Source organism: Narcine bancroftii, chromosome 11 (assembly GCF_036971445.1).
Source record: "Narcine bancroftii isolate sNarBan1 chromosome 11, sNarBan1.hap1, whole genome shotgun sequence".
Lineage (NCBI taxonomy): Eukaryota > Metazoa > Chordata > Chondrichthyes > Torpediniformes > Narcinidae > Narcine > Narcine bancroftii.
Window position 1 is genome coordinate 100,134,440 of NC_091479.1, and position 27,111 is coordinate 100,161,550.

Here is a 27,111-nt window from a genome sequence, read left to right on the forward strand (position 1 = left end):
CTTTTATCTTTGAAGAGGTTATGCTGTGGTCAGAGACCTAAAAACTCTATTCCAGATTCATCTGCCACTGGCATCCAGCCATTTTGGAGCTCTTTGGGGAAATGAGGAGTTGGCAGAGGCAGGGGTGATAATGAAATTTACAAGAAATAGATACCTTTTGAAATAAAATATATATATTCCATTTCTTTATATAACACATGTTTGCATCATCTTTCTTCTGCTATTGATAAAAAGAAACCATTTTCTTCCCATTTTAAAGTGTGTCTATCTATATTGGCAATTCATTGGTTAACAATGAAAGCAAATTAAGTAAACAAAGTGTATATTAAAAAAAAAATCAAACCTATATGGTTTAAACCAAAAGGATACTTTCTACCTACCCATCAACCTCGTCATGGAGTAGATGGAGAGTTGACACCTTTCTATCGATTGCTGAACGAAGTCTTTTCCAAACTTTATTAAATGGCAGCTCATAAATAAGATCAGTATTGCAAGAATACAAAGAGCGTAGCTTACTAATCTGTACATTCGGTTTAAGCCATTTCATGATGTGGACTGGTAGAGTTGTAATGGATGGTCAAGAGATAAGCATTCAGATTTGGCAACTTTTCTTTATTTTCATCACAGCATAAACCTACTAGGAACAGTTCTGATCAAATCCTACTTCAGATTGCATCTTTTTCTCTGAACATTAGGAACCAGCTAAAAAAGAAGATCTGCTGCAAACCTTAAATAGATAGGGTTATAAAAAACATCTGGCACTGTCGTAAAAATAAAAAAAAATATTTCTGCATTTTATTGAGTTAACTGTACAAAATGAGTCTCTGATCACGAGGCATGAGAAAAATTATTTGTCCATTGATGCGCTGCTCAAATATAGCTTTTTAATGAAAGGAAAATGAACAGAATTGTTTAAAGCAGTATTTACTGCAAAAGAGATTAACATTAACATTAACATGGATTACTTAAATGATACTATGTATAATATGTGCAGAAAGATAAAAGAGCAATAGAACTAAAAATTATAAATTTCTTCCCAATTGACACTCCCAGTGAACCTTGCTACAGCTAAATGGTTAATGTGGCATTTTTAACAAAAGTGTTTTGTGCAAATGTTTTAGAGCAGACACGTAAAATTCAACTCAGCCCTGCTCTGCATTTTCGCACTGTTAATTTGATGTACAGAAACATTAAGAAAAAGTCCATAAAAATGCAAATTATAAGCTGCTGAGTTCAGTGACAAATATAAATCTACTGGTTAGTTAGCAGAAGTTATTCTGAAGTATACATTTGTTTGATGAAATTACACCTTTCATTTTCAGCCTCAGGCAGACAAAATATTGGACCGCGAATCCGTAAAGTTGCATGACCCCCTCACCGTACTGGAAATTCATGGTTCTCACCAAAATAGGAAGCTCTTGTGGAAGATACTTCAGTGGATTTAAATTTTGCAATTGAGGCAAAGTTTACTGCCCTTAAACTTCTTGATATCGAAGGAAGACATCAATACTTCTTCCATGCACAGGCCTGTCATTTTCCCTCCGATTTCATTCGGTAAGTGTTGGAGAATTTCAGAAACGTCTTTTAATTTGCAGACTGCGAAAGGCTTTTGGAAATAGTAGCCTAAGAAGTCACAATTGTTGTTAGTGATGTGGCAGAGGAACATTTGCAAAATAATAGGGTCATGCAACTTTTATATTCAATACATCTCCATTTCCGTTTTTATATTTGAATAAAAATTGAAAATAAAAAAAGTCTCAAATTTTTTCGTCACAAATCATGCACAAAAATGCCACTCAGTGGCTCGCGCGCCTGCACCCACGTGCCCGCACACACACAAACACACGCAAAGAAAACTTCTCCAATAATTTTTGTTTCTAACGGTGATTCAGAATCTGTGTAAGTGCTACTCTGAGAACGAAGCTGCTCCTCCGTAGTGCCATTTTTTTTTTGGTCCCAAACTTCATCCACATAAAAACATGCTTTAAAGACCTATCTAATCCACCTGCAACAAGGTGAAACACCAACATTTCTTTGAAAACTCTTTAAACCACTGCTTGCATAGCAAACATCCAGTCACTACTGTAGTGATTTCAGAATAAGCCACTTTAGAAACAAGCCACCTACATGAACTCTGCACAGTAATGTTAATACAAACTTTAAATCTACATTGTTTCTAAAAAGCTATCATTTAAAACTTGCCTGAAGACTATTTGTCACAGTTCTAAAACAAGAAATGTTCTATGTACAATTAATACAAATTAAATTTCTTCTCTAAGAAGCTCACAAGTTATAGGAATTAAGAGGATAACAGGAACATATTACAAAACATTTACAAAATAAATACAAATTACTATCCAACAGTACTTTACTTTCATCCAGCAAATAGAAAAATCTTCTTCTCATCATTCGGACTTGGATTTCTTGGCACCTCCACTTGTAGTGCTGCAATCATATCATGGTATTATGTTAATAAGTACCTTTAAATAGCAGTCAAATAAATATATCCTCAATTATTTTCCTCCTCCTCCACTCCCCTTTCCTTGTGCTTCGAGCCTTTAGCTGCCCTATATTTTGAACCACTGATGGGAAAGTTCGTGGAAATGTCAGGAAGGGGGGGGGAGATTAAAAAAATCACATTTTCTCAACCCTAATCTGATGTTCATCTCAGAAGCAAAAGAAAAGCAGAATCCCCTTGGGCCCACCTCAAATCCCGTGCACAACTCAAGAGTCCCGGTCAACTAAAAATCAAAATAACAGCCCATTTTCCCTCTGCTGAAGGAATTAATACTGATTTTCCTTTGCAGTGGCCAGATACCTGTGCCACTGGAACAGCGAGAGTGCCAGGCCTACCGCATTTGTTGATCCATTTTACCCAATCAAATGATGGCGCTACTCCTTTCAACTCTGACTCTGCTGCAAGGTGGACTTCTGCCAACATTGTCACAAGGGAAATGTTCATTTTGCAGTACCCCACCTTGCTTTGATGACACAGATCATTGAGGGTTATGATGGTTGGGAAGGCATCATTAAAAAATGGTGGCACAGTGTTGATCTTGGCGCAAAAGATACTGTGCAGGGGTAACTATACACAATGGCTCGTGGCTTAAGATGCCAAGAGTGCAATTGCTTGGGTTCCAATTTTATTTATTCTTGTATGGAGCACTCTTTTGTGTCATCAAGAATATTTTTTGGACAGAAAACAAGATTCAAGATGGTGAGCATAGCAGTTAGTACAACGCTGTCAGCACCATTGAGAGGGATTCAAATCTGGCGCTGTCCGTAAGGAGCTTGAACATTCTCCCCGTGTCTGCATGGGTTTCCTCCAAGTGCTCCAGTTTCCTCCCACTCTTCAAAACATACTGGGTTGTAGGTCAATCGGGTAGCACGGGCTTGAGGGGCGAAAGGACCGGTTACCATACTGTATAAATTTCAAAATTTACAATTCCTTTGTTGTCATGAACATGCAATATCATATGAAATCTCCTTCTGCTTGCTGCAATCAATGAAACAATCCAGTATAAATAATGTCAAAAAAGGGGAAAAAATATCATTTGATTTGCCTGGTCAAGTCTTAATTTAACATTTTACTTGCCAACGGATTTACAAAAAGGCAAAATGAACTATTTATTTATAACATAAACAAACAAGGGAGAGAAATAATTTATCGAAGTCAACAAACGGAAGAGGCAAATTTGGCCAAGAAGCAGAGTTTCTCGACAGTTGAGGCAGCTGCGCTTTCTGGTGACACTGCATAAAGCAGAAATTTGCCTAGGTCTTCCACACCCAACCAATGAACGATCTTATTAGAGATGGCTAACCCACCCCTTCTCCCTCAACCAGAGCTGTCTACAACTGAACACGACAAATATTCAAAAACCATCAATCCCTTCCAAAAAGCTTTAAAAGGCTAATATTAATGAACAGAAACAGTTTGAATGCAATTGAACAATAAAACTAATCAATGCTTCCTTCCCTTGCACCCACAAGAACACCAGACGTAGAATTAGGCCATTTGACCCATCAAGTCATCTCTGCCATACGAATCGTGGCTGCAATGCCATTTGCCAGCCTTGTCCCCTTAACCTTTTAACACCCTTACTAAACCTGTGTTTTAAATCTACCCAATGACCTGGCCTCCACAGCCATCTGTGGCAACAAATTCTAGATTCACCAACCTTTGGCTGTAGAACTTTCTCCTCATCTCTGTTCTAAAGGGACGGCCTTTTATTCTGAGGCTGTACATTTTTCTGCTGATGAAAACATCTTCTCCATGTCTTCTCTATCCAGCCCTTTCAATATTCAGCAAGTCTCCTCTTCCTTCCACTAATAGTGTGAGATCCGACAAGATATAGATTGCATATATGGGTTCTCCACTATGAGGGATGTGGAATCTTCCATGTTGAAAGTTATTAGGGACCCAGCATCAGGGCACAGATGAACTAACAGCAGCTAACAGATGGCTGCAGATGGGGTAATGAAAATTGCTTTGGTGGCATTTCCCCACATAATCTAGACCACAATCTTCCTGTTGAAAGTTTTGGCTGGACCAAACATGATCTACACTCATGGCACCAACATCTCTTAGCTCATATATAATGCCACCAAGTGAAGAAAAAAATATTAAAAGCCTGTGCATGCAGTTTGCTTCTTTTACGCAACCTGTAGTTTTGATGCCAATAACCTCAATGACATAGTAGTTCACTTACTTATCGGGTGACGTTGTAGACCTCTTTGCAGTGTTCTTTGTTCCTTGTGCACCTGCATCTAAAGGGCAAGGTAAGAGAGTTGCTAAGGTTCTCCTCTGCATTTTTAATAATGTGTAAAATATTTAGTTCCAAGTTTCCTCCACTGAAAATCTTTTGTCAAAACCAGAAATCCATTGAAAATACTGGTTAAAAGTTTTGTAATTAGCTTATTTTGATATGCAAAGCAAATTTTAAAAATTATATTCCAAGGAACTTATTAAACTATTATCATAGCAGCAACAAATTCCACACAATACATTTCTAATGTATCTAGAACAGGACAATAAGGACTAGGTTATAGTCTAGAGCAGTGGTTTTCAAACTTTTTCTTTCTACTTACATTCCACCTTAAGTAATTCCTATGCCGAAGGTGCTCTGGTGAACATTAGTGGGGAATAAAGTTTGAAAACACTGTTTCAATCGTCTCTAATTGACTCGTTATGTGCACGGTTTCATAACTCTAAAGGAAATGGGCCAATGACCATTTTTCTCAAGCAAAATATTTCCGTAGAGCAGTAATTCTCAACCTTCCCTTCCCTCTCACATACCACCTTAAGTAATCCCTTACTAATCACAAAGCATCTACGGCATAGGGATTACTTAAGGTGGTATGTGAACGGAAAGAAAACGTTTGTGAACCACTGGTCTAGAGCAACCATTTTCAACCTTTTTTCAGCTATGGTTCCCCGAGGAATCTGCTTGAAGTTTATGGGCCTCCTTCCCTGGAAAGCAATCAAGTTTTGATTTCTTTTGTACTTCTCCTCTACCGACTACATAAAAAAACAAATATATTTTTAGATTTATTATTGTGTCAAGATGATACCAGAACTGTAAAGATGCCCTGTGTTCAGTTTGCTGGTGTGGACCAGGGGAGTGTAGGCACTGCATTCCCCCGCGAGGTCCTTACCACCCAGACCAACTGCTGATGGCTCCATACAGACTTTAAATAGCCTGTTAAAGGCGCCAAAGGCGTTTTGTTTAAAATCCTGCGACGTCTCTATTCAGCAGCATCTGAGAGGGATTGCAGACTCCAGGGGTCAGTGGACTGGTGCGTGTACCAGTAATGGAGAGAACACCCCCACCGAGCCCCGCTGATAAGGTGAAGCAGAAGAGAGGACCCCAGTGATAGTTCCCACAGTGGCAGACCAGCAAGGGGGTCTATGGCTGAAGGACACAAACAGAAGGTGAGCTGTTGGCGACCTGTGGGTGAGGAACCCACACAGGCTGCAGGCTCCTGGCCACTTGAGGGCAAAGGTCTCACACCAGGCTGCAGGCTGCTGGAGACAGGCTCATGAGAACCAAGTATTAGAACCAGGAGTCTAGAGGATGCAAGGAGGGCTCCTGATTTTGTACTGCTGCAAAGGATGTGGGAGCACAGGCGGTAAATACACAGATACTTGATAACTCTGGGGGTTGGGGGGGAGGGATCTATTTTGCTTCTCTTTCTCTCACTAGAAGGGGTTCCAGGCAATGCTAATGGCGAACCTTTGTCTGCTTGTGGCAGACTAAATGAAATTTTGTGTACCATTTAATTTCTGTTTTATATATGACAATAAATAATATCTGATCTGATTCTGAAGCGATTTATCAGCAGCTAATCTTAACTTTTCTGATAAAGGCCATTGATTTGAGACATCAGGGATAAGATTTTTTTTACATACAGAGAGTTGTGGGTGCCTGAAATGCCTTGCCAGGGGCAGTGGTGGAGGCTGAAACTTTAGGGAGATTTAAGACATTATTAGACAACCACAAGGATGAAAGAAAAACAGAGAGTCATGAGGTAGGAAGATCTCAGTATTTTTTGGTCGGAATATATAGATTGGCACAACATTGAGGGCTCTACTCTAAAAGGATTACCTTGAAGCCATCTGACTTGCGTAGCTGGTCCATACCCCTTCTCGTTCCGTGCTGCAATCCTAAAAATGATCGCAGGCTTTGTCGTGCAATCAATATGTGCATTGGCGAGGTGCGTTGAGGAGACCACACATAGCGGCTTGGCGCCACAGTATACCCGCATAAAAGCCAGCTGGGCTGGGCTTCCAGATTTTGATTCTGTCACCTGAATGCTGCGGACTGCTAAGTAGACAGAATACTCCAGTATTTTTCCGGCCGTCGTTGCAGGCGGCTCCCAGGTGAGGTGAGCCCCGTCTGCACTCTGAGAAAAAGAGGGACGTAAAGAAATTAAAAAGATGCACTCAGTTGAACAATTCTTGACTAAGATTCCAAATTCTGCACCACCAGAAAATTGAGGCTTCACCACAATCACCCTGGTCAACCTTCATGTAAATTTGACCTATTTTCTGTATCATTCTAGTTGGAGATTAATTAGATTAATTTAGAGATGGACAATCAAGGGTGTGTAAGGTTTTAATTTTTTTAAAATTTAGACATACACCACAGTATCAGGCCCTTCTGGCCCACGGGCCCATGCCACTCACTTAACCTACCACCCCTGTAAGCTTTTGAAGGCTGGGAGGAAACCCACAGACTCTGGGAGAAGGTACAGATTCGAACCCACGTCGCTGGTGCTGTAATAGAGTTGCCGCCTAAACTTCAGTTTCACCAAAATTGCCCTAATTTCAATGAAAATGCAGTTGTAGTGTTTACAGATAAACTTACAAATTTAAATAAATTACAATATTTGCAAACCACTTGTTCTTTGCCACCAGTCATTCTCATCTCCCATGTACCTTGGTAATTTTGATTGCAGATGGGGCTCCAGGAAATCCAGGGAGACAAGTTTTGAATGCACATATCTCGCTGAAGGGACCTCTTCCACATGCATTAATTCCAGCAACCCGGAATTTGTACGCAGTCCCTGGTAGGAGTTCTTGCTTTTTTAGCATACTGTAGTCTGGGATATTAGCACCTGCATCCTAAAAAAAAAATCATAGTTTAAATTCAACCTGGTTCCAATCTTTGCAGTGAAATGAGCCATTAGATCCAACTGTTTTCTGTCTTTGTAAAAACAATTAGTGACATTACGATCATCCATTTCCTAGGGCTCAGTAGAAAACTTTTGCTTCTGGGTAATTTGGTTTTAGATTTTCCACCACACTGCAATTTCTTGAGCAGTTTGTTTTTGCAGGAAGATGGAAGACCAGCCACAATGTTACTGATTGGGAGAGCAGACATGGGATGCTGGATCAAGAGTATGGGTTTAATCCTTGGTTTGGACTGATGAGGGGTGACCTCATTGAAATAGATAAGGGGACTCAAAAGGCTAGATGTTGAGATGTTTCCACTGGTGGGAATAGGGGGAACCAAGCTACAAAGCCAGTCACTTTGCAAAGAATGAGGTGCATAAAGTCTTCTTCACACAAAGGGTAGTGAATCGCTGGAACTCTCAGCCGAGGATCATGGTGATGAGATCATTAGATACATTGACCTATCAATGGCATAAACATTTAATAGATTGATGAACTGAGGATTATGGGGAATAGGTAATAATGGCGAGTTTAATGTACATTGTACAATGTACATTTGCCTTATGTTCTTGTTAACTGCAGCTGAACAGGTACTTGTAAAGAAAAATTTATAACAGCGCGTTAACATTTGATTTAAAAAGACAATAAAAGCATAAGATAGATGACATTCACATTTGACCTCATGCAAAAAAAAGAGAAAGTCCATGATTAGTGTACCAAGGGAAGATTCAATAGCCTGATCATTGTTGGAAAGAAACTGATCATGAATCCAGAGGTGCTGGTTTTCAGACTTCTGTACCTTCTGCCTGAAGGTAGCAGTGAAAAGGGGTTGTGAGCAGGGTGATGGTGGTCCTTTAGGATGTTGGCTGCCTTCTTGAGGCAGCACCTTGTACAGAAGCCTGAGGTCGGTGCCTGTGTGGACCTCACTATGTTTGCTACTTTATGCAGGCCTGGGTACTTGCATTGTCAAACCAGGCTGCAATACAGCATAGATCGTTAAATGGCAGGATTGGCTTGAAGGGCTGAGTGGCCTACCCCCTTCCCACTTTTTAAAATTTTATTTTTATTGGTTTGCAATAATACAAAAATTAAACAATTATATATTAAAATACAAATTACAAGAGAAAGGAAAAAAAAAACCCTTAATTCAAAACCCCAACCTCAATGCAAGGTTGGGAAAAAAAAACTAACATGTGGGTATCAAGTGGCGACAACCTGGAAATAGAAAGCACAGCAGCCAAGTTCATAACAACCCTAAAACTTTAGATTGTGGTCATGGTCCATAAAGGGGCCCCATGTTTTTAGAAAATGAGTATTTGAATCTTTAATGGCATATCTAATTTTTTCTAAACTTAAACAAGACAATATAATATCATTTAACCATTGTGTGTGTGTGTGTGTGTGTGTTGTGGAGTATTGCCTTTCTATTTGATCAAAATTGCACGTCTGGCTATCAATGAAATAAGTGATAAAATTTGGTTTGCGTTGGAATCAGTAAAACATCATCTTAAAATGATCCAAAAAGAGGAAAAGGCAAAGTTCTAATTTTTCCTTGAGAATCACTGATAATGTTTGAAAATTATCTTTCCAAAATTTTTCTAAACTAGGGCAAGTTAAGAAAATGTGAATCAAAGAAGCCTCAGCAATTTTACATTTCTCACATAGATGATTTATATCAGAGTGTAAACAAGACCATTTAAATTTAGACCTATGTACTCTATGGACCAACTTAAGTTGCAATAAGCAATGTTGTGCACAAAGGGAGGTTGTATTACAAATGGAATCCCAAACTTTATCAGAGAATGGAAGATTCAAATCCTGTTCCCAGTCTCTCTTGATCTTAACTAATGAGGCTATTCTTAAATCAAGCAATTTGTTATCAATCAACCATATTGAATCTTTATGAGAAAGTTGTAAATCAAAAAGTAAATCAAGAATCAAGAATTTGGGGAAGTCAGGTATGAGACTGAACAAAATGTCTAAAACTTGTAAATATCTAAAAACAATGAGCGTGTGGTAAGTTAAAAGGAAGCACAATGATTTCAAATAAAAATGTCTTTAAAATATTTAATACCCAATCGCTTTTACCTTTTTACTGATGGCAGGGGAAACACCCTCACTTAAATAAAGCTCATCTTCAAAAAGCTAAAAGGAATGGTGTTTCCCAATTTTTTATTATTATTGACGGTCATTATTTGTCTTACTTCTTTTGTTACATTGTGATAATTTGGTTGACTGCCCATCATGGGTAGAAATAGAATAAAATTTTACAAAGATATTTGTTTGCTGGCAATTTTAGGGTCCTTTTTTTTTAATCTTCCTCTTTATACAAGTTAACTGATAATCCGACATTTAAACATAGCTTGAGAATATGGGCACAATTTAGAAGGTTTTTTGAATTTCAGAACTTTTCTCTTGCTAGCCTTATTATATCTAACCATCTTTTTCAACCTTCTTTGCAAGAGACTGGCTTTAATGACTGGCATAGATTAGGTTTAAATTTTAATAGACATTTAGCACAGTAACAGGCCCTTTGGCCCATGAGCCCTTGCCATCCAATTAACCTACAACCTCTTGCATTTTGAAGGGTGGGAGGAAACTGGAGCACCCTGAGGAAACCCACATAGACATGAGGAGAACGCACCAACCTCTTACAGACAGAACTGGTTTCAAACTCGTCTTGATCACTGATGTTGTAACAGTGTTGCACTAACTGTGTCACCCTCTTGTGAATTGAACACCTCTTCTTCATTACAGTATAATAAAATCCTTGCAATAGTGTTCATAGCCAGTGGAATTCACTCACCTCTCCAAGGCTGCCCTCTGGTGGCAAGTGATAATGAGTTACCACAGTGCTAGTCCCTTTGATGATTCCAACATCATACCAGGGATTGCCTTCTCTCTTTGGAGTTACCTTGAGTTGTGAATAAGAATTTTCTTGTTTCTGAAAAACAGTGACATCTGCTTTAGCACAAAAGACAAAACAGCCGTAGAATCAGACATCACTGAATTTACTTTTAAGAGCACAGATCCAGACGTTAGCTACTTACAATTTTCTATCACCAAGTTTGTCTTTCGAGCAAGAATTAGATCATAGCATCCCCTCACATGAAGTGTCTATTATATAAACATCACAAGATACAGGAGCAGAAGTAGGCCCATTGAGTCTGCTCCGCCATTCTAATCATGAGCTGATTCTCCCACTCAGCCCCACTTCCCAGCTTTCTCTCCGTAACCCTTGATGCGCTGACTAATCAAATACCTGTCAATCTCTGCCTTATTTACATCCTTGCTTCTACATCAGCCTGTGGCAACAAGTTCCACAGACTCACGCCTCTCTGACTGAAGGCATTTTCCACATCTCAGTTTTAAATTGACAGCTTTTTATCCTGGAATCATGCCTTTTTGTTCTAGAATCCTCTCTCATGAGAAAAATCCCTTACCAATGAGTATAGTCCAAGAGTCGATAATCGCTCCTCGTCTACTAACCCTTTCATTCCTGGTATCGTTCTAGTAAATCTTCTCTGAACCCTCTCCAATGCCAGCATGTTTTTTTACTCAAATACTGCACCCACAACTGCACACAGTACTCCAAGTGACATCTCACCAGTGCTTTATAGAGTCTCAACATTACATCCCTGCTCTTGTATGCTATCCCTCTAGAAACAAATGCCAACATTGCATTTGCCTTCTTCACCACCAACCCAACCTGGTGGTCAACCTTTAGGGTATCCTGCACGAGGACTCCTAAAACATATCTAAATATCATGGAAGTATGTTTGTTCTCCATTGGCAGAATATGACCTATTGGCTCAGGGAAACTAATAAAATGCAGTGGAATTAGCAATAGTAACTATTTACCCCATTTGCTACTGAATTACTGTTGGAGACTTCATTTGATGACACAGCTGCTGTGGAAGAGGATGATGGAACTGAACAGGCAGGACCTGGAAATAAAAGACCGACAAATTTATTTCATGTATGCCAAATGTCATTAAATCAGTCATTTATTGATTTTATTGACACCGAAATATTTAAATGATCAATGCAGCCCTCCTACATGAGGCAAAGATTCACATAGAACTATAGCACAGTACAGGCCAATTGGCCTGAATATATTCCTACCTCGTAACTCTATTTTTCTTTCATCTGTGCACCTATTTAAGAGTCTCTTAAATGTATCTAATGTTTCAGCCCCCACTACCAGGCACCCATAACACTGTGTAAAAATTTTTTTTACCCCAATGTCTACCCTAAAATTTCCTCCACTTTGAACAGATATCCTCTGGTATTTGCAATTCCCATCCAGGGAAAAAGGCACTAGTTGTCTACTTTATCTATCTAGATCTCTCAGAATCTTGTAGACCTTTATTAAGTCACCTCTCATCCTTCTTCAGAGAGAAAAGCTCCAGGTCTGCTAACCTTGCACCTCCTCTCATCTCATCTCATTGACTGCATCCAGTGCTTCCGGTGCAGCCTCTTCTGAATCAGTGAGATCAAACCCAGACGGGAGCCTTTTCACAGGGCGTCTACATTCTACTCTCACTAACTATACTGAGCTCCCAGTTGCACACCAATTCATCTCCCATTCCCACACCAACTGGGCTGTCCTGGACCTTCTCCAGTGCCAGAGTGAGGCCAAATGTAAACTAGTGGAACAATACCTACCGTTCTGCCTGGGCAAACGACAATGGCATGAACATGAAATTTTCTAATTTCAGGTAACAAGCCCCCTCTTCTGTAGCACCTGCTCTTTCTCAACCTCCTCTTTTATTGTCCTTTTTCCACACCCATTCTTATCCTGTCTCCTCTGGTTTCATCCCCCTTCACCCCTCTCTCCCCATTAGATTCTTGAGTTGTCCCCCCTCCTATCCAAACATTCCCACTCCACAGCCCCACTCCCCCCCTCTAATCCCCACCCTCTGTTCCATCTGGTCTTTATTTACACCTCCATCAGCTTCCAGTACCAGTAACGTTTGTCTTGCAATCACTCGTTCCATTCTGGGTAACTGACCTTCCTCCACCTAAGCCCTTGGTTTTTCGTGTCTCTCTCCCTCTGGACTCTACTGATCTACTGCCTCTGCCATGCTTCACTGCTCCCTGATTCCCCAATCGCACATGGGGCCCCTGTCCCACCCAGTCCTCTTTTACACTGGCTTCTCTACAGTTTTCTACTCTTAATAGAGTTTTGGCTCAAAACATCAACCATTCTTTTTCTCCTATTAATGTTGCTCGACCCACTGAGTTCCTTCTGGAGAGTGTGTTTGGTTCCAGATTCAAGTACCTACAGTCTCCTGTCGTGTTCATCAAGATATTCAAGTTACTGTGATGTATTTCTTCCAGTCCAACCTTGGTTTAACTGCTGAACATCACAGTTTATATAGAAGTGCAGACATCTGATCAAAATGAAAAAGACCGCAGAGGAAACACAAAAAGAATATGCATAATGTTTTAGTTGGTTAGACATACTTAAAGTGGTAGATTGATGAGCATCCACAGTACCAGTGACCTGGGATTGCAGACTGCTTTGTACACTTGTCTCCGTGGAAGTCATCATTACTGTTTGAGGAGTACTCGGTTGCACTGGAGGCTGCAGTGGATCCTCTTGTTTCACTGGTTTCTCTGGCATCTGAGGCACAAGCTGCTGGCAATGTTGTATGTGCTGAGAGGAGTCCACGTTCGGCACCCCAGGTTCTGAGGCAGCATCTTCACTTGGAGATTTTACACTACTGCATGCTAAAATATTAAACAAGCACTTCTGAAAAGATTCATCATTCCGAAATATTTAAGACACTCTGAAAAGTTGCGTTAAAACAGATTTGCTGCTACTGACTTCTAAGCTGGGAGGTGATGCTGCAGCTGTTTAAGGCATTGGTGAGGCCAGGTTTGGAGTACTGGGCTCAGTTCTGGTCTCCAAATTATAGAAAGGCTATAGATAAGGTGGAGAGGGTACAGAGAAGTTTTACAAGGATGTTGCTTGGCTTACAGCATCTGGATTACAGGGAGAGATTAAGGAGACTGGGACTTTATTCATTGGAACATAGACGACTGAGAGGGGACTTGATAGAGGTATTTAAAATTATGAAAGGAATAGATAAACATAAACAGACACTTTCCCCTGAGGGCAGGGGAGGTAGGAACAAGAGGCCATGAGTTAAGGGTAAGGGGGAAACACTTTAGGAGAAATATTAGAGGTGGCTTTTTCACTCAGCGAGTGGTGGCAGAATGGAATGAACTTCCGAATGAGATAGTTGCGTCAGGGTCCCTCTGTCATTTAAGAGAAGGTTGTACATCGAGGTGAGGGGGTTGGAGGGTTATTGGCAGTGAGCAGAAAGTTTGAGCTAGTGGAGTTGTTCCAGTGAACCGGTGCGGACTCGAAAGGCCGACATGGCCTGTTTCCGCTCCGTAAATGGTTATGCTGATTGCAACCCTTTCTTATTAGGTTGAGTCATTTTAAACTCACACATGTAAAGAATTAATGGCTTTAGATAATCAAAACAAGCATGGGCTTATTAGGGATCGTCAGTGTGATTTTGTGCAGGAGAGATCACATCTTATAACCTAGATTGACTTATTTTTGAAGCGATCATGTAGATGACTGATGATCTTAGGGTCATTGATATGGTTTACATGAACTTTTGGTTCAACAAGGTTCCCTCATGGCAGGCTGATCCAAATGGTGAAGGCACATGGAATCAACTGAGACTTGACAAATTGGATCCAAAACTGCCGGCCAGAGAGAAAAGAGGGATAGTGGTGGAAGGGTGTTTTTCCTAGTGGTGTTCAATGCAGATCAAATCTGTGACATCTATTATTTATGATAGGCAAAAATTGGAAGGGTTGTGGTTAGTGAAGAAACTTGTCAAAGGATACAGTGGAATACGGTTGAAAAAGAGGGCAGAGAAATGGCTGATGAAGTTTAATACAGGCAAGTGTGAGGGGCTACATTTTTGGAGGTCAAATGCAAGAAATATGTCATAAATGACAGGATATCGAAGAGCACCAATGTACAGAGGGATCTTGAGATGCAATTGGACAGGGTGGTAATAGTACATTTGACTCCATCGGTCAAGACACGGAGTACAAAAGTTTTAGCTGTATAAAGCATTTGGAATATTGCATGCAATTCTGGTTGTCACATTACAGGAAGGAAGCTTTAGAGAGTGAAGCTCAGCAGGTTGTTGCCTGAATTGGAACACATTAGCTACCTGATGAAGCATGAAATGTGTCTTTATCTTTGCTATACAAAGTACATTGTTTGACCTGCTGAGTTTCTCCAGCATCGTGTTCTTACTGAGCTACAAAGAGAGGCTGGTCAAACTTGAATGGTCTTTTCTGGAATATTAGAGGCAGAGTGGCAACCTGACAGAAGAATTTAAAATTATGTTGAGGCACCAACAAGGTAGATAGGGAATGTACCCCCCCCCCAACCTAGGGATAATTGTCGAATTATAGAGAGAATTATAGAGAGAATTGATGCAAGATGAAAGGGGGGAAATTTAAAGAAGATTTGCAAGGCAAGTTTCTTTTTAAGCCTAGAGGTAGGAATCTAGAACAAGATGCTAGGGATGCAGTAGGCTCACTCGTAACCTCCAGGTGGCACTAAGAGAAAGACAAGGAACAATCAGGGAGTAGAGGGAGGATATGGACAGTGTGCAAGCAAATGGGATTAGTTTAAATTGGCATCATGGTAATCATGTGGCCTGTTTCTGTGCTATCTATAATGGTATGTTTCTGTGCTATCTATAATGGTATGAACAGAATTCTTAAATAGCAATGCATACGTTCTTTACAGGCATACAATGTAATCAGCACTAATTTAATAGCAAGGGTAGAACTGCATCTAAAGTTAATGATAAATAATTATGTTTAGAGTACTATACACACTTAATTCAAAACCCAGCATTCTTAAAGCAACATCTTCACATCCAATTCCATTAGTTTGCAGAATTAAACTAAAAAAAGTTTATAGATGCTCTACCTATCGAGATTCTTCACAAAAACACGTTTCTAACTCCAGGCTACACCCATTTATTTTGCTGCAACAAGTTAGTTATTTAGATGATTTTAAAAAAATACCTAAACAATTACTGTCTATTCCACAATTACTTGTTTTGAGAGGTATTCCTTACCTGTAGTTGTTGGTAATGAGGACACTGGAACATCTCCAGCAGCCATTTTGTGTTGAATGTTGTCCACTGGTTTTGCTTCAGCCAAAAAAGGCTCTGTTGCAGCGGTAAGGGGAAGCTGTTCAAGGTTTTGGCTCAGAGAGTCCTCGGGTTTTTCACTCTCTGCTGTCTCCTGTGGGCTCTGGAAGGCCTCTGACTGATCAGGTTGCTGACTCTCGGCCAGTGGAGGGCCAGCTGCATTTTCCAAGTTCTTTACTGTCTGTTCAGATGAAGGCTGGGTCTCTGCACTGCCTGGATCTTGGGCAGAATCTGTAGCAGGTGCTACGTGTGACGAGCTTGAATCTGACACGGTTGAACTACTGCTGGAAGTAATCTCTGAGCCTGCTGAGATGGCCTGATGATTGGAAAGCAAAGAAATTAAGAATAAAAAGCACATGCCTGGTACAAAGTAATACATTCAACCAGTTTCTGGCTTTTAGAAATACACAGTTACAAGTTATTCGGACAAGCAAAGGTATTTACCAAATTCCATTTTGCAATGAATAATCTAATGCTTAAAAAAAAAGAAGCAAAGAATTATGAATTAAATATCACCCAATTAAAAATAATGTCAGACCAGATATACTTACAAGGTATTCTCTGAGTCGGGAGTAGGTTTAAATTCCACAGAACCAACCCAAGCAGCTTTTACCATTCCAAGGCCAACTCCTCTCATCCCCAAGATCTTGTCTCCTCCAGCCTACACCACCACATGAAGATGCTCGAGGATCAGTGGAATGCCCCCAAGGGACTGGAATCAGAAACTTCTGGCCTGACACTAACGAGGCTCAATCTCAAAATGGTCCTGGACAATTTATCCATCACTGGCAGTTAAATCTAATCCTGGGAATAGAAATCCTCTCTGGTGCTCCTGAATAACTTTATGTTCCCTCCCCCCCACCCCACCCCACAGGGAGCCTGTATAATGTATCTTAATTCTATTTTATTCTAAATATTGGTGCGAGTTCTTTTCCTTGATAATTGGAATGTGACAACATTAAAGCAAACATTTATTCAAAATCCCTTGTCCCCTTGAGAAAGTAACCTTGAATCACCAGCAATTATGAGGTGAGTTGCGGGTCGTGTTGAATTTAACTGTTACCCAGAGAACTCTCATCTTCATCCCATCATAGTTATTTTTACTTTAATTTTAATTTAGAGATACAGTACAATAACAGGCCTTTCCAATCGACCAATCAACTTTTATGCCTTTGGAGCGTAGGAGGAAACCAGAGCACCTGGATCACGGGGAGAAAGTACAAACTCTTTACAAACAGCGAAGGTTTCAAACCCGACTCTTTGGTGCTGTAGTAGCAAGAAGTGCAAGATCTGCAAATCCCCCAAATATCCTTTTACATGTTGAACACAGGAAAATCTGTAAAAAGAGCAATGCTTATTGGTGCAGCATCTGAAGAGAATCTCTTTTTTACCTTACCTGCAGTGAAGGACCAGGAGTCGGTGTGGACTGGGTAACACTGGTGACTGCTCCAGTATGTGCTGCTGAGACGGTGGTGGCAGTATTTGTAGTTCCTGCAGTTGCTGTTTCTCCATGAACACTGTCCGGTAAACCATTGTTACTTGAGTCAGGTGGCTGAACTGTGATAAACAAATTCCAACAGGGTAAAAAGCATAATGTGGGATAATGCTCCATATGTGAAATTGTGGCGTTTGTGTCGTGGTGGAAACAGATACATTAAGAAGCTAGAGATTAGTAAAATGTTACAGCACCGTGGATTAAAATCCAGCGCTGTCTGTAAGGAGTATGTTTATTCTCCCCATGGGTCTGGTTTTCTCTGGGCGCTCCCACCTTTTGAAAACATATGGGGGTTGTTGGTTAATTAGGGTATTTGGGTGGCATGGGCTTGTGGGCCAAACGGCCTGATACTGTGCTGTACGTTTAAATTTAAAGAAGCTTTTACATAGACACATGAATATGCAGGGAATCAACGGATGCTTGTCATGTGCAAGCAGAATTTTAGTTTAATTTGGGCATCACGTTCAGTTCATACAGGTAGGATGAAAGGCCTGTTCTGTGCAATCTTGTTTTATGTTCTAGTTGTGAGTCAACACCCCATTAAAACTAAGAATGCGAGGTGAAACCCATATTTTTTTTCTACATCTACCATGGTCATGAAAACACTAAAATTAAATGTCCAAATGCAAAATAAGACTCACTCTTCTGTATTGATTGCATGTGAGGGGTTTATTATATTTCTAATCATACCCAAACAGAACACAAGCAGAAATTCCTATAAAGTCCGCTTACCCAAAACCCCTCTTCCACTCAAGTACCTCGAATTTACAAATTTCCCTAAAGCCAACCTCATAAAAAGAGTTTTAGTTGGTTATAATATTTTATTAGGTTAATTTTTTTTGAATTACACTTCATGAAAATCCTTGGTATAGGTTTCAACATTTACAACACTCTATAAATGTAAATTTACTGTTAGGTCAAATGTATTGTGTGTCCTTCAGCTGAGTGATGTGAATATTCACATCTGACATCTCTCATGACTGATGTGCACTGCCTCCGTCTGGGATGGGATGTGGTGAAATTTTACGCCATACCAGTAAAATTCCAATTGAAAAGATTTTTAAAAACAATTGGTGGTACAGTCACATTAACTAGCACACTGACGGTGGTGCCCCTACAGTTCCAGTACTTCGCATTCAGTCCTTATCTCCTGTGCTGTGTGATGGCTGCATGCTCTCTTTTTGATCCTGTGCCCTATATCCCAAAGGCATGTGGGTTGGTACCTGATACATTTGGCTACTTGGAATTCTCTAACCAGGGAAGTGGTTGAAGCTGCCTCATTAAACCTATTTAAAATTCGGTTAGATAAATTTTTACATGATAGAGGAATTAGGGATATGGGGAGAAGGCAGGTAGGTGGAGTTAGGTCATAAATTAGATCAGCCATGATCATATTGAATGGCGGAGCAGGCTCGATGGGCCATTTTTGGCCTACTCCTGTTCCTACTTCCTATGTTCCTAAGTCTGGCTCCAAGAAGACAACAAGAGTTCACTGTCTGGTTATCATCTTTGTTTCAGCAGGTAATTTTAGCAAATTTACTTCTCAAATTGAGTGGCATGGTTAGCGCAACACTATTATAGCATCAGCAACCTAGGTTCTAATCTCGCGCTCTATGTCAGGAGTCTGCACCATCCACCCCCAGTGTATGCGTGGTGCTCCCCAGGTGCTCTGGATTCCTCCCACCCATCAAAATGTACAGGGTTGTAGGTTAATTTGGGTGTAATTGGACAGCAGGTGTTTAAACAGCCAGAATCAACTTCTACTTTGGTGTAAATATTTTTTTTAATTAAAATATTAATGATAACCATTGCTCTTTAAATAGAATGATTAATTCCACACACTGGACTTCTTGTTTAGTCTACTCACTTTGATTCAGAGATATGTTGGCTGTGCTAGAGGTAGCTGTATTCGTGGTGTTTGTCTCGGTAGTTTCATGGGCTGGTTCTTCTGCAGCTTGAATTGTTGGTTGATCTGTGGTTTGGATGCTATTCTCAGCAACAATTACTGCAGCTGCTGGTTGTTCTACAGCCGCCGGCACCTGAATGTCACTGGTGTGTGTAACCAAGCCTGTTACTCGAGGGGAAATTGCTTCTGATATCACAAACATGGGCTGTCAAACACAAAATACATACAGCAATAAAATATTAACATGATTACTTCAATGAATGTGTAAATATCAAGGAATATTATAAAATAATCAAAATAAGGTGTAAAGAAAACTTCAAAACTTAGAGGAATACTAAAATCTTTGAACTTCAAATTCATTATTTAGATTATTTTCAGATGAATGGAAACTGCAGAGGTAAAACAAACTATACCCTTATTTAATCCACAGGGGTATAACATGAGCAATTCTATTTAATGAACATTAATTAAAAACATTTCTCTTTTAAATAGAGAGATTAATTTCAAACACGTGGTTTTTGCTTAATCTATCTGCTTAGTTTCAGAAATGTATTTGCAACATTGAGGCACAACATATTAAAAAATTGCAAACATTAATGCCACATCATAAAACAGCCCATGGAGACTTTATACACCAAGCATGACAGAGCTTTGCAGATATATTTCTGGTAGTGTTTTTGTTTAAACATAAAAAGAATAGAAATTTGCAAGTGAGTTTCTTCCTCATCCCCCGAACAAATACTTGCAATAGATAAGAACAAGATTCTACCTCATATGTGACGAAAGTAGATAGAGGTAATAAGCACAGATGGAAGAGAAGGTTTTGTTTCTGAGGAAATTGGTTAAAGGTTGTGGGTATTAGACATTAAAATGGAGTTAAGGAACAAAAGAACAAAGGATTTAGAATCAATATGCTGGCTAACAGGAAACCAATGAACAAACACTGAAATGCTGGAGGGACTCAACAGGTCAGACCGAATCCATGGATAGTATGGGAAGTCAACATTTTGAGTCGTGAATCTTTATTAATAAACCAAGAAAGTTGTAGCCAGCCCAATGTGCCGGTAGAAAAAAAACAAATTCACAAAGAAAAACCTGGAGTCTATTAGAAGTGTGCCAACCTGGACTTTAAGGAAAATCTTAAAGGTGAATCAGAAGAGTCGTGGTGGGTATCGTTGAGTCTGACAGCAAAAGAGATAATGGGAGAAGGTATTTCTCAAGGCTAGTAAGAGGAATGAAACACATGGTGGTGGTTGTAGTTTGGAGGTGGTGAGCGAAGGGAGAGGGTGAAAAGGAAGCAGAAGATGGAAGAGAGGAAGACAGAGACCATCAGTGCTGGAATCTGGAACAAAACAGAAAATTCAGTGGGTTGAGAAGCACTTGTGGAGGCGAAGGAATTGTCAACATTTTGTTTGGAGAACCTGTAACAGGATCAGAGCAGAGAGGGAAGACAGACAATATAAAGAGGAGAGGGGTAGGGGTTAAGTGGATGGAACAGAGGGGAAAGATAGCCAGTATAAAGAGGAGGGGGGGGGGGAAGGGGTGTAACAGAACACTGATCATCCGAGACTCTCATATTCATGAAACAATATTAGATTTCAGATTTATTGTCAGAGTACATACATGACATCTTTTCTGCAGGCAAGGCAGAATTACCAATTATTGGTAGTGCAAAAAAAAAAAAAAAAATTTGTATAGATGAAATACTTGTCCTGCATAAGTATTGTTTGTTGGTGCATGTGTAATGTCCTGTTGTATGCCTGCGTGTTTCACACTGAGGACCAGAGAACATTGTTGCATCGGGTTGTACTTGTACAATCAGCTGACAATAAACTTGACTTGAGGACAGAGCAGAGAGGGACGGCAACTAGTACAAAGAGGAGAGGGGGAGGAGGTATCAGGACAGAGCAGAGAGGAAAGAGAGCCAGCATGAAGAGGAGAGGAAAAGGGTGAAAGACAGAGCAGAGAGGGAAGACAGCCAGTACAAAGAGGAGAGGGTGCAGTGTGTAACAGGGGCTGGTTGGTGAGGAAAGTTGGAGGCAGATGGGGGAGCAGGAGAGATGAAGTAGGGAGGTAAAGGTAGGAGAACAGTAGATGGAAGAAGACAAGGAGAAAAGGGAAATGGAGTTGAGAAGGCAAAGACAGTTGCTGGAAGGTTAGAAGCGATAACACAAATTCTACCAGTGCTGGAAATAGATAAGAAAATGACAATGAACCATTAGGTCATAAGGGCAGAGGCATCAGTATGTGGTGTGTGGGTAGTAGATGGAAGAAATCGGGAAGGAGAGATAGTGTGATGGACCAAGATCTTGATTAAACCGTAAACTACAAATATTCAAAACAAACAGCCAATCAAATACCTCAGTGTTAACTACAGAAGGACTTGAGACAATTCCTGTTGTAGCCATTAATGTTGCTGGTGCCACAGGCAAAGGATCAATTGCTGTATTAATCCCTTGGCTAGCCAGTGTTGTTACTCTGGTCAGAGCAGCGGCCGGTGTTGTGAAACTTGACGCAGGACTTGTTATGGCAGAGTGGGCAGTAGACACTGTAGCAGTCACAGTACCTAAGGAAGTAACACCTGCAAAGCAATAAACTATCAAGAGCAGCACACAATCTATAGTGATACACTTCTTAGATTTTTTGACACATCAGAAATTCAGTTGTTGAAATTCACACACAAACAATAGAGGGATCTCCTTCACAATGTTTACATTTTATTTGAAAACATCTTTAAAACAAGGTTACAAACTTTGCTTAAAATAAAGATTCAGGCTGCAAATAAAATGCATTTAATTTTTGGTCCACTGATGTTACATTATGAGTAAATTTTCAAAATAATATTTGCATTCTGGAAGGTTACAAATGCTGTTGAGTGTTCAGTACAACACTCCGTGAAGCTTCAGGGGAAAATTTAAACTTAGACATACAGCATGGTAACTGGTCCTTCCTACCCATGAACCCATGCCACTCAATTACACCCAATTAACCTACAAACCCCATATGTTTTTGAAGGTTGGGAGGAAACCGGAGGAAATCCATGCAGACATGGGGAGAACGAACAAACTCCTTACAAATCGCAGCAGATTTAAAACCTGGTTGGTAGCACTGTAACTGCATAGCGCTAACAATGTTCTTCAGGTTTGATGCAGGCCCAAATCGGAGGTTTCCAGCGTGTCGAGGTGGCCAGTTATTTTGAGATGGGTGGGGTTGGAGCAGAAAAATGGAGGACCTCTTGGCTGATTCAAACAGTAGCTTTCTCAGGACCAGTCACCCTAACGACCTCCCCACGGTGGCCCAGCCCCATTGATAATTAAATGATGTAGAAAGCAAAGTAAAAAAAAAATTCAACAAAATTTCCCAATTTGGACTCATCCTGCTTGTTCAGACCTGATGGTAGAAAGAAAATACAAAATAGGTAGCATGGTTGGCGTAGCGGTTAGCACACCTTTACAGCACGGGGGTTTGAATCCAGTGCTATTTGTAAGGAGTTTGTTCGTTCTCCCCGTGTCTTCGTGGGTTTTCTCCGGGGGCTCCTGTTTCCTCCCACTATAGGTTAATGGGGTGTAAATTGGGGGGTATGGACTCGTGGGCCAAAACGGCCTATTACCGTGTATAAGTCTAAATGTAAATTTTAAAAAAAATTATTACAAATGTCAATTGTCTGAGATAAGAGCCTGAAGATGAAAGTTGAAAAGGAATGCTTGGAGTATTACTACAATACAACCAGTTATGAATGGGCATGTATTACCTCCTAGCCGACACCTGACAGCAATCATCATTTCAGAAACATCAATCAGGACCAAATTTTGAACAGTGATTCATCAGAATCTTAAAGCAAAGAATCTCATATCCATCTTTGGATCTGTTACACTTGCATGCAATCAAATGGAGGTCACAGAGATTCAAAAATAAAATACATTCCTACCATGAATAAATCCATTTTACTACCTCAATTGCAAAAGAACTCAACAAATTATATTTTTTAAAAATGTACCTGTAGTTCCTTTCACTAGTAATGTTGTGACTGTAGGCTTGGTTGAAGACACAGTGACAGGTGTAACTAGTCTAACTCCACTTACTGTTACTGGATTTCCACCAACAGTTCGTAGAATGGTACCAGGTGTTTTCAGAACAACCTAGAAAATCATATTTAAAAAAAAAATGCATTCATTTAGAAGATGCAAATATTACAAGCCAGGCCATGTTCCATCAAAAGGAGCTATCCCTTCAAACTGCTACTGCCCAATGCAGGTTCTCTCACAAGTGTTTTTGGATCCAAGATTCAATTAAAAGTCAAAGAATTAAGCGGATTGTATGAATGACCATCTGAGCAAGCATCACCAGTGGCCAACACAAAGAGGACCCAGAATTGGAATCAAATTATTTTCTCCTGAGCTTCAGGATACAGAAGGTAACTAACACAGCTTTGAATGCACCACGTAGTGTTTTCAGACTATGGAGTCAAGAAGAAACAAAGGCAAAGAGATATTTATAGCGAGAAAGATTGAGACGGTTATATTAAAAAACTGAACCAAATAGGTACTACCTGTGTTACTCCAGGCTGGCCGGCGGTAAATTTTGGCACGGCCGTTATGATCTTTGCCGGTGTTCCTGTTCCTGAGGTCACTACTTTTGTTGTAATGAGTGTAATTGGAGATTTCATACCAGGAGAAGCATTCACACCTAGAAAAAAAACATATACATCACTGTTTATGATTTGTAAATTACACAAGACACTTTATTACCTGAAGTATTTAATATTTTGTAAACACAGAATTCTTTACTTTAGATCACTGGCCATCTTTTTATTCCTTTTACGCTGATTTTTTAGATAAAAAATTAGAGCAGAAAGACATTCTTCCTTCTCTCTGTAACTAAACAGAAATCAGTCCTGGGGAAGGAATTAGTTTTGCAATTTCACAACTACCAAGGCTTCAAGTTTTAGCAGGGATATTAACAATAAATATGCACAGTTTACTTTTAATATAACTCATTTTAAGAAGAAATTGGATGCTCTTTGACTTCACTAACAGATCATCTTTATGTGCCTTCATTCACCATCTATGTTATTTAATCTAAGTCTAACTCAATTTATTTGAGCTCCACTAATGTGTGCCACCTCTCCTTCATTTGTCTATGTATCAAAGAGGTTATTGATTTTCCACTCAGACTCCTGTCACAAATGCTACATTGGCAACTTTAACCTTTTTTGAACAAGAGTGACATGTCCTTCAGCACTACCCATGTATTTAAAATTTTTTTTTCACACTATGAACCACATTAATCAAAATACACACAAACATTTCCCTCTTGAATATACGGTGTCATTTTCTCCCCCTTTTTCCCCCCTCCCTTCCCTCCTTCCTTCCTACGCCCCTCCAAACCCATTAAACGTTCAACATATACAATACAATAAACCCATTAAACAATGTCATCACACAATGAAAAATAAACAAGAAAATTGTGTCATCTACTGTTACACTCTGGGTCAGTTCATTTCGTCTTCTTCTCATTCTATCATTTTAGGGGGGTGGAGGTCCGAGGCAAGCCCTCTCTGTTGTGTTCCATGTACGGTTCCCAAATTTGTACTTCATTTGTTCAAATGATAATAAATTATTTCCCAAAAAAACAATTTTCTATTCTTTTAATCCCTCTTCTCTCCCATTCTCTAAAGGAAAGGTTATCTATTGTGAAAGGGATTAGTTGATTTTGTGTCAATAATAATTTTGGTAGTTGGTAATTTGTATTTTTCCTTTCTACATGAATTTCCTCCAAATGTTGAGCAGATGGTGCAGTACTGGTAAACTTCTATATTGCACCAGTTTTTCATCCCATTCATAAAGTATATGTTCTGATATCTTCTCCCCTATTTTATCTAGCTCTATCCTGGTCCAATCTGGTTTTTCCCCTTGTTTGATAAAAATCTGAGATATCTTAATTGTGCTGCTCTATAATAATTCTTAAAGTTTGGTAGCTGCAAACCACCTTGTTTGTATAATTCTGTTAATTTATCTAGCGCTATCCTCGGTTTCCCCCCCCTTTCCATAAGAATTTCCTTATTATTTTCTTTAGCTCATTGAAGAATTTCTCTGTTAAGGGAATTGGTAACGATTGAAATAGGTATTGTATCCTTGGGAAGACATTCATTTTAATTCAATTTAGCCTTCCTATCAGTGTTAGTGGTAAATCTTTCCAGTGTTCTAAGTCATCTTGTAGTTTCTTCATTAATGGCTGATAATTTAATTTGTATAGATTCATTGGAGCGACTTCATCCCTAACATCGAAGTACTCGAGATGGCAGAGGCCGACAGCATCGAATCCATGCTGCTGAAGATCCAACTGCTCAGGGTAGGTCACGTCTCCAGAATGGAGGACCATCGCCTTCCCAAGATCGTGTCATATGGCGAGCTCTCCACTGGCCACCGTGACAGAGGTGCACCAAAGAAGAGGTACAAAGACTGCCTAAAGAAATCTCTTGGTGCCTGCGACATTGACCACCACCAGTGGGCTGATCTCGCCTCAAACCGTGCATCTTGGCGCCTCACAGTTCGGCGGGCAGCAACCTCCTTTGAAGAAGACCACCTCACTGACAAAAGGCAAAGGAGGAAAAACCCAACACCCAACCCCAACCAACCAATTTTCCCTTGCAACCGCTGCAACCGTGTCTGCCTGTCCCGCATCGGACTTGTCAGCCACAAACGAGCCTGCAGCTGACGTGGTCATTACCCCTCCATAAATCTTTGTCCGCGAAGCCAAGCCAAAGAAAGATCTCCCTGCTGGATCTATTATTTCCACCTCTATTTTGATTGGTACATTTTTATTGATTAATATAGCTACACCTCTGGCTTTTCACTACCCATGTATTTTTGAAGGAAGATTATGGCCAGCACTTCCCACATATTCATTCTTTGCTTTTCTTATCAACCCAGGCCACATCCCATTTGATGTTAGTGTCATATCCACTTTAATATAATCAACGGTTCTTGGCCTACTCTTTACTAGCTCTTACCTAATGGCAGCTTCCTGGCAACCATTTATATAGTCACTTTACTAATATCCACTTCCTCAGTAAACCCTGATGTGAAGAACTCAACAATGCCCCTGGCTCTGCCAGTGAAACTTCACTTTAAATCTTCATTGCTCTCGCTGTTCCTAAAAGGTTTTATAGATGGCATGACTGTAAAGTCCTTTAGAATTTTTTTTACTAGGATCTACCAGTATATTCATGTATTCATTGTCCCCAAATTTTCTTTCCATGTTATTTGGTTCACTTCAGCTCAATTCTAACTCATTATTATATTGACATTTGTCATAACCCTTAACTTCAACATTATCACACTTTCAAACTACTCATAATTTTGGTTGTTCTCCTATATTCACCCCCCCCCCCCCCCCACCTTGTGGAGATGTACCTGTGCTATTCCCTAAAATATTGGCTATCCAGTTCTTTTAAAGTTATTTCAGAGAAGTGAGAAATATACTGGGGCAGTGAAACAAGGCAGAGAATTTTCATTAAATAGGATGGTTTGGAGTGCATATCTACAAATCCTTAAAGTAGGATATCAATATGTTTAAAGAGGTACAGAATATGAGTGTTTTCTGTTTTTAGCCAAAGTACAGCAGGGATTCAATGGTTAGGGCATCGTTGGAGTTTCAGACGCCGTTCGGACCATAGTAACACAGCAGAGATGAGATGGTGTTGTGGAAGATAAAGGAATGTACAAGAATGTTGCCAGGAATAGTCATTTTTATCAATGAGAAAATACTGGATGAGCTAGGATTGCTTTGCTTGGACAAGAAAAGCAACTTAATTGAGGTATAAAGT

General features: G+C 39.9%; 1 protein-coding gene across 2 annotated transcripts in view; it reads right to left on the minus strand.

The window, feature by feature from the left end:
• Nucleotides 1-591: 591 nt before the first annotated feature.
• Nucleotides 592-27,111, minus strand: part of LOC138746211 (host cell factor 1-like) — a 57,958-nt gene continuing 31,438 nt past the window's right edge. For both annotated transcript variants that reach the window (XM_069904248.1, XM_069904247.1), the window contains 13 exons: nucleotides 23,833-23,969; nucleotides 23,281-23,422; nucleotides 21,644-21,864; nucleotides 19,245-19,488; nucleotides 17,279-17,439; nucleotides 15,808-16,198; nucleotides 13,145-13,411; nucleotides 11,537-11,622; nucleotides 10,482-10,619; nucleotides 7,439-7,624; nucleotides 6,606-6,903; nucleotides 4,710-4,767; nucleotides 592-2,445 (listed from right to left, as the gene is read on the minus strand). In XM_069904248.1, coding sequence (XP_069760349.1) covers nucleotides 2,406-2,445; nucleotides 4,710-4,767; nucleotides 6,606-6,903; nucleotides 7,439-7,624; nucleotides 10,482-10,619; nucleotides 11,537-11,622; nucleotides 13,145-13,411; nucleotides 15,808-16,198; nucleotides 17,279-17,439; nucleotides 19,245-19,488; nucleotides 21,644-21,864; nucleotides 23,281-23,422; nucleotides 23,833-23,969 — 2,369 coding nt within the window. In that variant the 3' untranslated portion in view covers nucleotides 592-2,405. The remainder of the gene's footprint in view (nucleotides 2,446-4,709; nucleotides 4,768-6,605; nucleotides 6,904-7,438; nucleotides 7,625-10,481; nucleotides 10,620-11,536; nucleotides 11,623-13,144; nucleotides 13,412-15,807; nucleotides 16,199-17,278; nucleotides 17,440-19,244; nucleotides 19,489-21,643; nucleotides 21,865-23,280; nucleotides 23,423-23,832; nucleotides 23,970-27,111) is intronic.